The sequence below is a fragment of the Lethenteron reissneri genome, chromosome 24, assembly GCF_015708825.2.
Source record: "Lethenteron reissneri isolate LAM-NWPU_2019-01 chromosome 24, ASM1570882v1, whole genome shotgun sequence".
In the NCBI taxonomy this organism is placed as follows: Eukaryota; Metazoa; Chordata; class Hyperoartia; order Petromyzontiformes; family Petromyzontidae; genus Lethenteron; species Lethenteron reissneri.
The window spans coordinates 20,442,934-20,457,990 of record NC_083802.1 but is presented as its reverse complement, the minus strand read 5'-3'; the positions used below and the strand labels follow the sequence as shown (position 1 = coordinate 20,457,990).

General features: G+C 58.7%; 1 protein-coding gene across 4 annotated transcripts in view; it reads right to left on the bottom strand.

Annotated features, from left to right (window-relative positions):
• The window catches only part of PDE8B (phosphodiesterase 8B), a 40,924-nt gene extending 25,904 nt beyond the window's left edge, over positions 1–15,020 (bottom strand). The window contains exon 1 of one of the 4 annotated variants that reach the window (XM_061558691.1): positions 13,977–15,020. In XM_061558691.1, the coding sequence (XP_061414675.1) occupies positions 13,977–14,288 (312 nt within the window). In that variant the 5' untranslated portion in view covers positions 14,289–15,020. Of the gene's footprint in view, positions 1–4,153; positions 4,181–4,206; positions 4,249–13,976 lie in introns of those variants that run through there. The other 3 variants (XM_061558690.1, XM_061558692.1, XM_061558693.1) reach the window with 3 other exon arrangements.
• Between the last annotated feature and the right edge of the window lie 37 nt (positions 15,021–15,057).

The following is a 15,057-nucleotide window of genomic DNA, read 5'->3' as shown; positions in this document are numbered from 1 at the left end:
GCGAAGATGCTCCATTAGGGGGGTCCACGTTTCGCAAGCGTAGAGAAGGGAGAAAATGACCGTGGCCGAGAAGACCTGAAGCTTCGTGCGGAGCGACATACCAGGTAGCTTCCACACAGCGTTACGCAACCGATGAAAAGATATTGCCGCTCGACTGATTCGGAGTGAGACCTCTCGTGTTAAACTGGAGCTGGTCATAAGCACACTGCCCAGGTATGGGAAACTCTCCACTCTCTCCACAACTGCCCCATCACCGATTGGGAGCTGTGGGGGCGGAGTGTCCGATGGTACAAAATACCCAGGCAGATGCTTAGTTTTGGTGGGGCTGATGGTAAGGCCCCACCTCTTAGTGGCATGCTCCAGTCTCAGCAGCAGCGTCTCCAACTCCTCTTCTGAATGAGCAGCTATTACCAAATCATCGGCATACATAACGTGGTTGACCAATAAGGAGCCATCCCTTGATCGCACCCGGGCGTCAATCAGCCTCCCATTATATCTGTACCAAATGGAAATTCCCCCGGTACAGCTATTGAAGGCTTCACGAACTACGCGGTCAAAATAGATGTTAAATAATGTGGGAGCCAGAGGACATCCCTGTCGCACCCCAAGGTATACACGGAAAGGCTCTGACTCTCAGCCACGTAGTTTTACCCGGGCCCGCTTACCATCATGAAGGTCCTTAATTATTGTGAGCAGAGGGTCAGGGACTCCGAAAGCACGAAGAACAACCCAGAGCCCAGGCCTACTGATGGTATCATAGGCCTTGACCAGGTCTATAAAGCAGAGATGTAGGTCTTGTTGGAATTCCCTACACCTCTGCTGTAGCAGACGGACAGAAAATATGGCATCTGTGCAGGACCGCCCTTTCCTGAAACCGCATTGGGGCTCCGCAAGCCTCTCCTCAGCATGCCTAGCAAGGCGATGTTGAATAATCCTTGTCACACACACACACAGTCACACACAGTCACACACACACAATCACACACGGTCACACACACGCAGTCACACACAGTCACACACACACACAGTCACGCACGGTCACACACACACACAGTCACACACACAGTCACACACACACAGTCACAAACAGTCACACACACAGTCACACACACAGTCACACACACACAGTCACACACACACAGTCACACACACAGTCACAGACACACGGTCACACATAGTCACACACACACACAGTCACACACAGTCACACACAGTCACACACGGTTACACACACACACAGTCACACACACACAGTCACACACACACACAGAGACACCCAGCACAGAGACACCTTGCACACACAGAAACACCCTGCACACACAAAGACACCCAGCACACACAGAGACACCCTGCACACACAGAGACACCCTGCACACACAGAGACACCAAGCACACACAGAGACACCCTGCACACACAGATACACCCAGCACAGAGACACCCTGCACACACAGAGACACCCAGCACACACAGAGACACCCTTAACAGAGACACCCTGCACACACAGAGACACCCTGCACACACAGAGACACCCTGCACAATCTGTGGTAGAGACGGGGGGGAGGGGGGCGCTGCGAGTGGCGCCATCGATCTCGTGACAGGCGGCTGTGTGGTCACGAGCCAGCCCATCATCATCCCCCCTCCCGCCTTCTGGGGCGATACAACAAGTACCACCTTGTGGGAAGTCAATGGTGGTTGTGGTACGAAAGGACTGCCCCTGTCCCCCCCCCCAGGATGTAGAAAGTGCGGCGCTGACTCGGGGCCACACACAGTGACATACAGTGACACACACAGTGACACACACACAGTGACACACACAGTGACACAGTGACACACACACAGTGACACACACAGTGACACACACACAGTGACACACACAGTGACACACACAGTGACACACAGTGACACACACATAGTGACACACACACAGTGACACACACAGTGACACACACACAGTGACACACACAGTGACACATACAGTGACACAGTGACACACTCAGTGACACACTCAGTGACACAGTGACACACACAGTGACACACACAGTGACACACACACAGTGACACACAGTGACACACACACAGTGACGCACACAGTGATACAGTGACACACACACAGTGACACACACAGTGACACACAGTGACACACACAGTGACACACAGTGACACAGTGACACACACACAGTGACACACACAGTGACACATACAGTTACACAGTGACACACACACAGTGACACACACAGTGACACACACAGTGACACAGTCACACAGTGACACACACAGTGACACACACAGTGACACAGTGACACACACAGTGACACACACACAGTGACACACACAGTGACACACACAGTGACACAGTGACACACACAGTGACACACACACAGTGACACACACACAGTGACACACACAGTGACACAGTGACACACACAGTGACACACACACAGTGACACACACAGTGACACAGTGACACACACAGTGACACACACACAGTGACACACACAGTGACACACACAGTGACACAGTGACACACACAGTGACACACACACAGTGACACACACAGTGACCCACAGTGACACACACACAGTGACACACGCAGTGACACAGTGACAGACACAGTGACACACACAGTGACACAGTGACACACACACAGTGACACACACAGTGACACACACACAGTGACACACAGTGACACACACACAGTGACACACACAGTGATACAGTGACACACACACAGTGACACACACAGTGACACACAGTGACACACACGCAGTGACACACACACAGTGACACACGCAGTGACATACACACAGTGACACACACAGTGACACACACAGTGACACAGTGACACACACAGTGACACACGCAGTGACACACACAGGTGACACACACGTGGTTTGTCTGCAGCGAGAGGGGGTCCTGAGTCTCCACAGTGGGGGGAGAGGGGAGGGAGGGCGAGGTACGAGGAAGGGCTGAGAGGGGGGTCGCCAGGGAGGGGTGGCGTTGCTATGCCCAGGTTTCTCGAGGGCTCCCTCTTGTCACGACAACGCGTTCCATGCAGAGTCTCTCAGAGGGACGCGCATGAGGCACGAGATGAGGAGAGGGGTGGGGTGGGGGGGAGGAGAGGGGTGGGGTGGGAGGAGAGGGGTGGGGTGGGGGGGAAGGAGAGGGGTGGGGTGGGGGGGAGGAGAGGGGTGGGGTGGGGGGGAAGGAGAGGGGTGGGGGGGAGGAGAGGGGTGGGGTGGGGGGGAAAGGAGAGGGGTGGGGGGGAGGAGAGGGGTGGGTGGGGGGGAGGAGGAGAGGGGTGGGTGGGGGGAGGAGGAGAGGGGTGGGGTGGGGGGGAGGAGAGGGGTGGGGTGGGAGGAGAGGGGTGGGGTGGGGGGGAAGGAGAGGGGTGGGGTGGGGGGGAGGAGAGGGGTGGGGTGGGGGGGAAGGAGAGGGGTGGGGGGGAGGAGAGGGGTGGGGTGGGGGGGAAGGAGAGGGGTGGGGGGGAGGAGAGGGGTGGGGTGGGGGGGAGGAGGAGAGGGGTGGGGGGGGGAGGAGAGGGGTGGGGAGGAGGAGAGGGGTGGGGGGGAGGAGAGGGGTGGGGTGGGGGGGAGGAGGAGAGGGGTGGGGGGGGGAGGAGAGGGGTGGGGGGGAGGAGAGGAGTGGGGAGGAGGAGAAGAGGGGTGGGGTGGGAGGAGAGGGGTGGGGTGGGGAGGAGGAGAGGGGTGGGGGGGAGGAGAGGGGTGGGGTGGGGGGGAGGAGGAGAGGGGTGGGGTGGGGAGGAGGAGAGGGGTGGGGGGGAGGAGAGGGGTGGGGTGGGGGGGAGGAGGAGAGGGGTGGGGGGGGGAGGAGAGGGGTGGGGGGGAGGATTGGGGAGGAGGAGGAGAGGGGTGGGGTGGGAGGAGAGGGGTGGGGTGGGGAGGAGGAGAGGGGTGGGGTGGGGGGGAGGAGAGGGGTGGGGTGGGGGGGAGGAGAGGGGCGGGGTGGGGGGGGGAGGGGCGGGGTGGGGGGGAGGAGAGGGGCGGGGTGGGGGGGGAGGAGAGGGGCGGGGTGGGGTGGGGGGAGGAGGAGGATGAGAGGGTGTGCGACGGAGTGCACGTGTGGTGGTCATATCTCGTCACCTCCACCGCCACCTCATGAGCTTCACATTTATCACCGTAACTCGACAGTCACCTCGTTGACGGTAGCAGTACCCACTGCTACCGTCACCTCCACCTCATCACCACCTCATCTCGCACGCGCTGGAGCTTGCGGGGCCTCCTCCTCCTCCTCCTCGCCTCTCGCGGCTCCCCGACCCCCCCCCCCCCCCCGGTCGCCACGACAACGCCCGCGCCTCCCCCGCGCGCGGCCCCACGCGGTGGGGGCCGCGCGCAGCAGCGGAGGCCGACGGAGGATCAGTCGGTCCGACACCGCGGCCCGCGCCCCCGTGCCCGCACTCCTGCACAGGGTGCTCGGGCTCACGGTCGGGTCCCTCAGCCCATCATCCCTCGGGAGGCGAGGGAAATAAGTGTCACGTTGCGGAGAAGTCAATGGCGGTTTTCCTATGGATAGACTCGCCACCGCCATAGGATTGTGGAATTTCCACAACTTGCTGCGCAGGCTGACAACAGGAGATGAGCTCCAATGCCTCGAAGCTCACGCGAGCAGCAGCAGCAGGAGCAGCAGGAGCAGCAGGAAGTCGCTCTCAGGCTTCCTTCTTGACGAGCTGGCACGGGGCCACTGGGCCTGCAGAGCACACGGGGTGCGCGCAGATCGGTGCCCCCCCCCCCTGTGCCCCCCCCTGTGCCCCCCCCTTGTGCCCCCCTCCTGTGCCCCCCCCCCCCCTGTGCCCCCCTGTGCCCCCCCCCCTGTGCCCCCCCTTGTGCCCCCCCCCTGTGCCCCCCCTTGTGCCCCCCCCCCTGTGCCCCCCCGTGCCCCCCTCGTCGCTATGAACGCACGAATCCCAGCTGCCAGCAATCCCTCTAGCAAGTCCATCTCCACGCTGCCTCGTAAACATCGACACACGGCACAGCTGCACACACATGCCATGCTCTGCACAGCTACACACACGCCATGCTCTGCACAGCTACACACACGCCATGCTCTGCACAGCTGCACACACGCCATGGCCTGCACAGCTACACACACGACATGCCCTGCACAGCTACACACACGCCATGCTCTGCACAGCTGCACACACGCCATGGCCTGCACAGCTACACACACGACATGGCCTGCACATCTACACAGACGACATGGCCTGCACAGCTACACACACGACATGCCCTGCACAGCTACACACACGACATGCCCTGCACAGCTACACACACGACATGCCCTGCACAGCTACACACACGACATGCCCTGCACAGCTACACACACGCCATGCCCTGCACAGCTACACACACGCCATGCCCTGCACAGCTACACACACGCCATGCCCTGCACAGCTACACACACGCCATGCCCTGCGCAGCTACACACACGCCATGCCCTGCGCAGCTACACACACGACATGCCCTGCGCAGCTACACACACGCCATGCCCTGCGCAGCTACACACACGCCATGCCCTGCGCAGCTACACACACGCCATGCCCTGCACAGCTACACACACGCCATGCCCTGCACAGCTACACACACGCCATGCCCTGCACAGCTACACACACGACATGCCCTGCACAGCTACACACACGCCATGCCCTGCACAGCTACACACACGCCATGCCCTGCACAGCTACACACACGACATGCCCTGCACAACTACACACACGACATGCCCTGCACAGCTACACACACGACATGCCCTGCACAGCTACACACACGCCATGCCCTGCACAGCTACACACACGCCATGCCCTGCGCAGCTACACACACGCCATGCCCTGCGCAGCTACACACACGACATGCCCTGCGCAGCTACACACACGCCATGCCCTGCACAGCTACACACACGACATGCCCTGCACAGCTACACACACGACATGCCCTGCACAGCTACACACACGCCATGCCCTGCACAGCTACACACACGCCATGCCCTGCACAGCTACACACACGACATGCCCTGCACAGCTACACACACGACATGCCCTGCACAGCTACACACACGACATGCCCTGCACAGCTACACACACGACATGCCCTGCACAGCTACACACACGCCATGCTCTGCACAGCTACACACACGCCATGCCCTGCACAGCTACACACACGACATGCCCTGCACACCTACACACACGCCATGCCCTGCACAGCTACACACACGCCATGCCCTGCACAGCTACACACACGCCATGCCCGGCGCAGCTCCACACACGCCATGCCCTGCACAGCTACACACACGCCATACCCTGCACAGCTGCACACACGCCATACCCTGCACAGCTACACACACGCCATGCCCTGCACAGCTGCACAGCACGCCATGCCCTGCACAGCTGCACACACGACCTGCCCTGCACAGCTGCACACACGCCATGCCCTGCACAGCTACACACACGCCATGCCCTGCACAGCTGCACACACGCCATGCCCTGCACAGCTGCACACACGCCATGCCCTGCACAGCTGCACCACGCCATGCCCTGCACAACTGCATTCACGCCATGCCCTGCACAGCTGCACACACGCCATGCCCTGCACAGCTGCACACACGCCATGCCCTGCACAGCTGCACACACGCCATGCCCTGCACAGCTGCACACACGCCATGCCCTGCACAGCTGCACACACGCCATGCCCTGCACAGCTGAACACAATATGTCCCATGTCGTGGTCATGAATAAAACACGGCTGTGCTGGCATCGTCATAAACCTCATCCGCCATGATTCATCCACTGCTGGACGAAGGCCTTCCCAAGCCTTACATCAATCCCTTTACTCCTGCACACGAGCTCATCTGATCACTCCATCTCCATAGTCCACGTGCTCTCTGGCGTGCTCTCTCTCCTTTGGGAGCCACACGGTTGTTCGTCTCGACCACCGCCCATGAACCCTTTGAGCCCGTTACTCTCTCTCATCCAAGTGTCCCTTTATCTCTCAAATTTAATTCACACTTGCACCTCTCCATTGCTTCTTTGTGTACACTTTGCGGTATGTCTTGAATCATTTGGTCACTGTGCATGGTTCTAAGAACGTCATGACAGGTACCTGCGCTGGCTCAAAGCGCTCTCCCAAGGGCCAATTGGGTTGCTGCTCTTCATTGCAAAGTTGGACTCAAGGAAAATTCGAGTCAAGCACAAAGCGCGTACACCGTTCCCGGCACACGGTCGAGGGGTGGATCTCTGCTGGCAGGGACACAACTCTGGCAACACGCCGAGTGGAGAGTGCGCGCCTCGGGGGGGTGGGCGAGCGCGGCGTGCGCCCTGAACACGTCCGCTGGGTCACGTGCACGCGCCGCGCGCCGCGCACACAGACACCGGCTCTCGTCTCAGCCGCGAGGGAACACCTCGCTTCTACTGCTGCTGCTGCTACTGCTGCTACTACTGCTGCTGCTGCTTCTACTGCTGCTACTACTGCTGCTGCTGCTTCTACTGCTGCTACTGCTGCTTCTACTGCTGCTACTGCTGCTACTGCTGCTAATACTGCTGCTGCTTCTACTGCTTCTACTGCTGCTACTGCTGCTACTGCTGCTAATACTGCTGCTACTGCTGCTACTACTGCTGCTGCTGCTTCTACTGCTGCTACTGCTGCTTCTACTGCTGCTGCTGCTACTGCTGCTACTACTGCTGCTGCTGCTTCTACTGCTGCTACTGCTGCTTCTACTGCTGCTACTGCTGCTACTGCTGCTAATACTGCTGCTGCTGCTTCTACTGCTGCTTCTACTGCTGCTGCTGCTGCTGCTAATACTGCTGCTGCTGCTAATACTGCTGCTGCTGCTGCTAATACTGCTGCTGCTGCTAATACTGCTGCTGCTGCTAATACTGCTGCTGCTACTGCTGCTGCTAATACTGCTGCTGCTGCTACTGCTGCTGCTAATACTGCTGCTTCTACTGCTGCTGCTAATACTGCTGCTGCTGCTAATACTGCTGCTGCTGCTACTGCTGCTAATACTGCTGCTGCTGTTACTGCTGCTGCTGCTAATACTGCTGCTGCTGCTAATACTGCTGCTGCTGCTACTGCTGCTAATACTGCTGCTGCTGTTACTGCTGCTGCTGCTAATACTGCTGCTGCTGCTACTACTGCTGCTGCTGCTACTGCTGCTAATACTGCTGCTGCTGCTACTGCTGCCAATACTGCTGCTGCTGTTACTGCTGCTGCTGCTAATACTGCTGCTGCTGCTACTGCTGCTGCTGCTGTTACTGCTGCTAATACTGCTGCTGCTGTTACTGCTGCTGCTAATACTGCTACTGCTGCTAATACTGCTGCTGCTGTTACTGCTGCTGCTGCTAATACTGCTGCTGCTGCTAATACTGCTGCTGCTGCTACTGCTGCTAATACTGCTGCTGCTGTTACTGCTGCTGCTGCTAATACTGCTGCTGCTGCTACTGCTGCTGCTGCTAATACTGCTGCTGCTGCTACTACTGCTGCTGCTGTTACTGCTGCTGCTGCTAATACTGCTGCTGCTGCTAATACTGCTGCTAATACTGCTGCTGCTGTTACTGCTGCTGCTGCTACTGCTGCTGCTGCTGTTACTGCTGCTAATACTGCTGCTAATACTACTGCTGCTGCTACTGCTGCTGCTAATACTGCTGCTGCTGTTACTGCTGCTGCTGCTTCTACTGCTGCTGCTAATACTGCTGCTGCTGCTAATACTGCTGCTGCTGCTACTGCTGCTACTACTGCTGCTGCTGTTACTGCTGCTGCTGTTACTGCTGCTGCTGCTTCTACTGCTGCTGCTAATACTGATGCTGCTGCTACTGCTGCTACTGCTGCTGCTGCTACTGCTGCCATAGACCCAGGCTCTAACCCAAGCATCCCTCACCTCGCCCCCCCCCCCGCCCCCCGTGGCCGCCCAGGACCTAAATCCGAAGTGCCGCTACCCTGGAGATCACGGCCCTTGCCTGGCGACGGTGGCGGTAACCGAGGCAACCGTGGGCGGTCTGGGGCCCGGGCGTCGAGGGCCCCCCCACGTAACCCACGGGGAGATCAGAGCCATGCGCCGTCGTCTATATTCCACGGCTCTCTCTCTCTCTCTCTCGCTCTCTTCTCATGAAGAACATCATCAACATGGAATTGGCAACGCAGCTTTCGCTCACTCACAGACAGAAGAATCGAGGATTCAGAGATGTGGAGAAACTACAGAAAAGCGGGAAGGGAACCAGAACCCATCATCAACAATTGCCCACGCTCTGCCGTCCTCTATTGGGGTGTTTGGCGAACTCTTTTAAATGATCGATATGACTATATATGTTAAACTTCTTTTGCACCGTACATAGCTAACCGCGCTAATCGGAGGTGTGCGAGAAACTGGAAAACCCAGGAAAGCCCCACGCGTTCGATCCCCGTACGGATGGAATACAGATGAAAATGAATCAACTTGCTGAACTGCCATCTTACCCTGGCGAGCCAGGAGACAGCAAGGGTGTGAGTTTCACGATTTGTCTGATCCACCAATCCAAAGTGTCTAGAGTCTCGATTGGCACATAAACACATCATTGGAGACCAAACATCACACCGCCTGCCTTTGACATTCCTCCTCAAAGACACCAGTGCAACGATCAACTGCATCAGAACATCAACAGGCCGATGCGCACATCTCCTTCATAATTGGAACAACAAAACGACACGAACTCAAGAGACCAGAATTATCGCTTCATTTCCAAGAGTGACCTGGGGCATGAGTCTGCCAGTAGGGGGCGATGTTTACTGCTGTATACAGTACACATTATGATTCCAATTAAATAATTAGTAATTTTCTAATTTGGTAAATGTGGACCCTGACGATGGCCTACTCTTGTGAATGACATCAGAGCAACTTAAACGTCCGCTATTAAACAGACGGGCATAGTGTTACCATGGTGATTACACCCGTTGTATTAACCAGGGCGGCCGTTGGAATCAAACCGTGAGCCTCTGGAACAAGTGGCGGACCCGCCACCGCTGGGCCACGCCACCTGTGAGTCTCGCACCCCCATCAGTGCCCATCACAGAAAGCGGGACTCGTAATGTCCCTGGAAGACGGTCAGAGCAGCTGCCGCAAAGAGAGGAGGAATCCCGGGGAACCGAGAGGGAGGTGGCAATCCGAGTTGATAGCGAGGTTGTGAGTGGACGTACGAGTGAGTGTGTATCTGCCTGTGTGTACATTGGATTGTGTGGGTAGCGGAGTCGTGGAGAGTGGCGGTGTAGTGGCTAGCGCTCTGCACCACGAACCCGGCCACCTAAGTTGACATTACGACCTAATCCTTGGAAAACCCGGACAGGTGGCAACTCCAGACAAAGCTCCAGCAGCTGGTTGCATAACAACCTTGAGTGATGTTTGTCCCCTAAACTTCTGATGCTTCAAGAACATTCACGGGGAGATCGCACTCGACGCCGTTTGGACGTTTTATGCAGCTGGCCACACCGAGCGAGAGTCCCCTCCCGCGTGTCCTGCCGTGTCCTCCCTGGACCCCGGGACGTGGCCCCGACTTCACCCACACACCCACACCCCCAAACACACACACCCCCAAACACACACACCCCCAAACACACACACACACACACCCCCAGACACCCTCACCCCCAAACACACACCCAAACACCCTCACCCCCAAACACACACACACACACCCACACCCCCAAACACACACACCCCCAAACACACACACCCTCAAACACACACACCCTCACCCCCAAACACACACACACACATCCACACCCCCAAACACCCTCACCCCCAAACACACACACACCCACACCCCCAAACACACCCACACACACACCCACACACCCACACACCCAAACACCCTCACCCCCAAACACACACACACACCCACCCCCCTCACCCCCAAACACCCTCACCCCCAAACACACACACACACACCCCCCCAAACACACACACCCCCAAACACACACACACACCCACACCCCCAAACACACACACCCCACAGGGCCGCCCTCGAACCTGCCGTGGAGTGGGGCCACGGCCATCGATCCCCTTGAAGCACCGACGACACTCGGTCATTTACACAGCTGCTGCTGCTGCTCGTGCTGCTACTGCCCCACGACCCAGTGAGAGGGCATCGGGGCCCATGGGGAGGGATCAAGACCCATGGGGAGGGATCAGGGCCCATGGGGAGGGATCAAGACCCATGGGGAGGGATCAGGGCCCATGGGGAGGGATCAGGGCCCATGGGGAGGGATCAGGGCTTATGGGGAGGGATCAGGGCCCATGGGGAGGGATCAGGGCCCATGGGGAGGGATCAGGGCCCATGGGGAGGGATCAGGGCCCATGGGGAGGGATCAGGGCCCATGGGGAGGGATCAGGGATCATGGGGAGGGATCAGGGCCCATGGGGAGGGATCAGGGCCCATGGGGAGGGATCAGGGCCCATGGGGAGGGATCAGGGCCCATGGGGAGGGATCAGGGCTCATGGGGAGGGATCAGGGCCCATGGGGAGGGATCAGGGCCCATGGGGAGGGATCAGGGCCCATGGGGAGGGATCAGGGCACACGCTGTCCAGGTCCAGGGCCCTGACGGAGAACATGCTGAAAAACCAGGAGTGAGATCAAGGTCCGTTCAAGGCTCCCGGTGGGAGAAATCATCCGGAAGTTTCTCTCTCTCGCTTTACTCTGATCGAGACAGAAGACCGAGGGATATTTCCAGTTTTTTTCTCAACATAGTTGCTGGGCACAAGGCCAAAGGCCCAAAACGTCAAATAGCCAGCAACAAACAGCACTCTCGCAGTTGTAACACAGTAGATAAGTGTAACGCGTCTCTTGGATTGAGCACAGTGTTTGTTGAAAGAGCTTGGGGGAAAGAGACGATGGGAGTAGAGGGAACTCCTCAGTGAAGTCGTGCGAGGGCAGAAGCAGAGAGAAAGAGAGAAGTGAGGTGACCTGCGGTGTGGTGAGTGCGTGGGGGAGTGAATGGGTGGGTGAGTGGGTTAGTGAGTGGGTGGGTGTGTTCTTGTGATCTGCAGTGAGGAGGTTGAATAATGTGGGATAAGGCGACACGGCCAGGCTGTTGAACTTCTTTCGCGTGCTCAGTATGGGATGCAGGGGGCATGGGGCCTCGGCAGCAGTACTTCTGTTCTTGCACATGGAAATACGGTGCATGAGCTAAATGCCAATTTCGAAGTCTGCTAGCTACGACGAGAAGGCATCATGACGCAATTCGTGTAGTTTTGCTATTCCTCCTCTTCCGTTGAAGGAACGCAGTCTACAGTGGTTTACTATTTGGGTCAACAGTTTGGGTTGCATGGCCACAATCGCACCACTGTGGGTTGTATTTATGTATCTCTGTGAGTCTTTATGTATCTCCACGTGTCTCAATGGATTCACTGTATGGTTAACAGTTTGGGTTACATGGCCACACTCGCACCACTGTGGCTATCTTTAATTATCCGTTCGTGAAGGAGATGTGGTGCAGCATCGGCCTGTGCATGATGTTCCGACGATACGGTTGGTGGCTATTGCGCCGGTGTTGTAGAGGCAGCAGTGGAGCGAGCCTGTGCCGGGCAGGGTGGTGCGGTGGGCAAGGAAGAGGAGAGTGACTGTGCGCGTGGCACCGAGAGTCGCCGCGGACTCTCGGGAGGGAGCCGACACAGGCCCTCGGCCCTGGGCGCCAAGTCACGGTGGCCGCGAGCAACAGTCACGGCAGTGCGCATACAATCCAGGCGTGCACTGGATTGTATGCGGGCTGCGCCTCCAGATTCACTGAAGTCCAGTGCCACCGTCGTCATCACCATCGTGTAGCCATCATCTATGAATTGCTGGATGAAGGCCGAGTAAACATCAACAGTACAATATTGTATGACTACCGTGCGTTGTTAATATACGTAAGCATGGAGCAAACGATATCACTACGGGAGAGTGGTCATGTTAATGCATAACGAGAAGAGAGTGTGAATATACATCGAGCTGAGGTGATGGTAAGCGGGTGTTGTTGCAAGAGCAGAGACAGCGATGATAGAGCAACCATAACAACAGCAACGACAACAGCAATCACAAGAACAGATGATGGTGATGATGAGACATCGCCATCGTCTCCTTCCCCGTGCTGAGTCCGTACGGACAACCACATTATCCTCCTCCCATCATCACCATCTCTCACAGCACTGCATGGGCACAGCGTGTAGGTCATCGACACGCGTGAGGTCACACAGACATGCGTGCCCAGGTCACGGCCGCAGCGCCAAGCACGCCCAGACAGGCGCAATGTCACGGCAAGAAGTCGACAGAGATGGTCACGCAGCATCAGCAGCACGAGCGCAGTCACGGCATCAACACACTGGGCCGCGACACACACACACACGTGTGGACACCGACACGCGCGCACACGTTTAGAACACGGCATGAACACACTGGGCCGCGACACACACACACACGTGTGGACACTGACACGCGCGCACACGTTTAGAACACGGCATGAAGACCAGTGTGTGCCTGCGATCAAATCTCGGCAGATAAGCAGGGGTTTAGCCTGGCAAGTGCCTGGGTGAACGACCACCACGTTTCCATTGGCGAGGCTGTGTTCACGTGGAGTTCACCAGAGGGCAGTGCAGCAACACTTCGTTATTGTCCTGTGCTTCTATGCTCCCACCATTTATGCTCCCGACTTGGACAAACCCGCACTGACTGACCAGTGTCGTCCCAGCCACGTGGGGACGGGCCCTCGGCCAACAGTGGATCGACACCCATGGCTCTACACGTAACTGAGGACACGTGTCCTCACGACGTGAAGACACACACGCACACGCGTGTCACGCGGTCACCACACAACGCGACACAACACGGACACACATGCAGACAATGACACACAGAGTGACACACGCGTGTAGGACATGACCCAAACACAGAGATGGCGACTCTTGATGCCGGCCGGGATGCCGGATCTCCCCCCCCCACTTCTCCCAGCCTCCCGACCCCCGTCACCTTGATGCTGGACCGGCTGGTCTGTGTCTCGGCCTCGGTGCTGTGGTTCAGGGCGCAGGGCTCCCTGCGGGGCCGGCGCGTCGAGGCAAGCGCCCGGGAGCGGCAGGCCAGCACCGTGCCAGCGCCCTCCGCCTGCACGGCCAGCGAGAGCGCCGCGTCGGTCTTGAGGAGCAGGCCGTGGGGGCCCCCCCCGGAGCCCGCGGGCACCCCGCCCGACACGCTGGCCGTCTGGCGCGGGGACGTGGAATCGTCCGAATCGCGGCAGTAGATGACGCCGCTCTGCGACACGTGGATGCTGGGGGCGCAGCCCATGGGGGCGGTCGGTGGTGATGGTGATGATAGTGGTGTTAGTAGAGTGGTGACGACGGTGGTGTCCGTGATGATGGTGGTGGTGGTGTCAGTGATGATAAGGATGATGGGGTGGTGTCAGTAATGATGGTGGTGGTGGTGATGGTAGTGGTGTCAGTGATGCTGGGGTTGGTGATGTCTGCACGGATCCGTGGCGTCAGTCAGCGATGCGCTCCCCCCCCCCGCACTCCTCCTCCTCTTGCGCGCGGATCCCGGCACGCACCCCGCTCTTCCCTGGGCCCCCGGCGAGCGGGGACGAGGCGGCGACCCCGGGAGCCCGGGGCCCCGTGCCGAGCGACTCCCGTCCCTGAGCCGAGGCGCGTCCTCCTGCCGTCCCCGTCCGTCCGCTCGCCGCCGCCGCGATCTCCCCTCTCTCTTCCCGCGCGCGCGCGCGCCCTCCCCTCCTCTCCTGCTGCTTCCTCTCTCGCCTCTCCGCTCTGTCTCCCCGCGCGCTCCCCGCCGCTCCCCGTCCCCATCCCCTCCCCGCGCCGCGACCCCTGCGGCCGTGACGTCAATGCCGGCACCGCCGCGCTCCCCGGGCGCCGCGTTCACACGCGGGGGTCCGGGGAGAGCGGAGCGGGGTGGGGGAGATGGGCAGAGGACAGAGGAGACGGGATGGGGGACAGGGCACAGCGGATACAGGGGGAAGGAGGTTGAAAAATGAGGTAGAGGAGATAGGGGAGAGGGGTAGGCGGTGACAGCGCGTAGAGGATAGGGGTAGGGGATGGGAGAT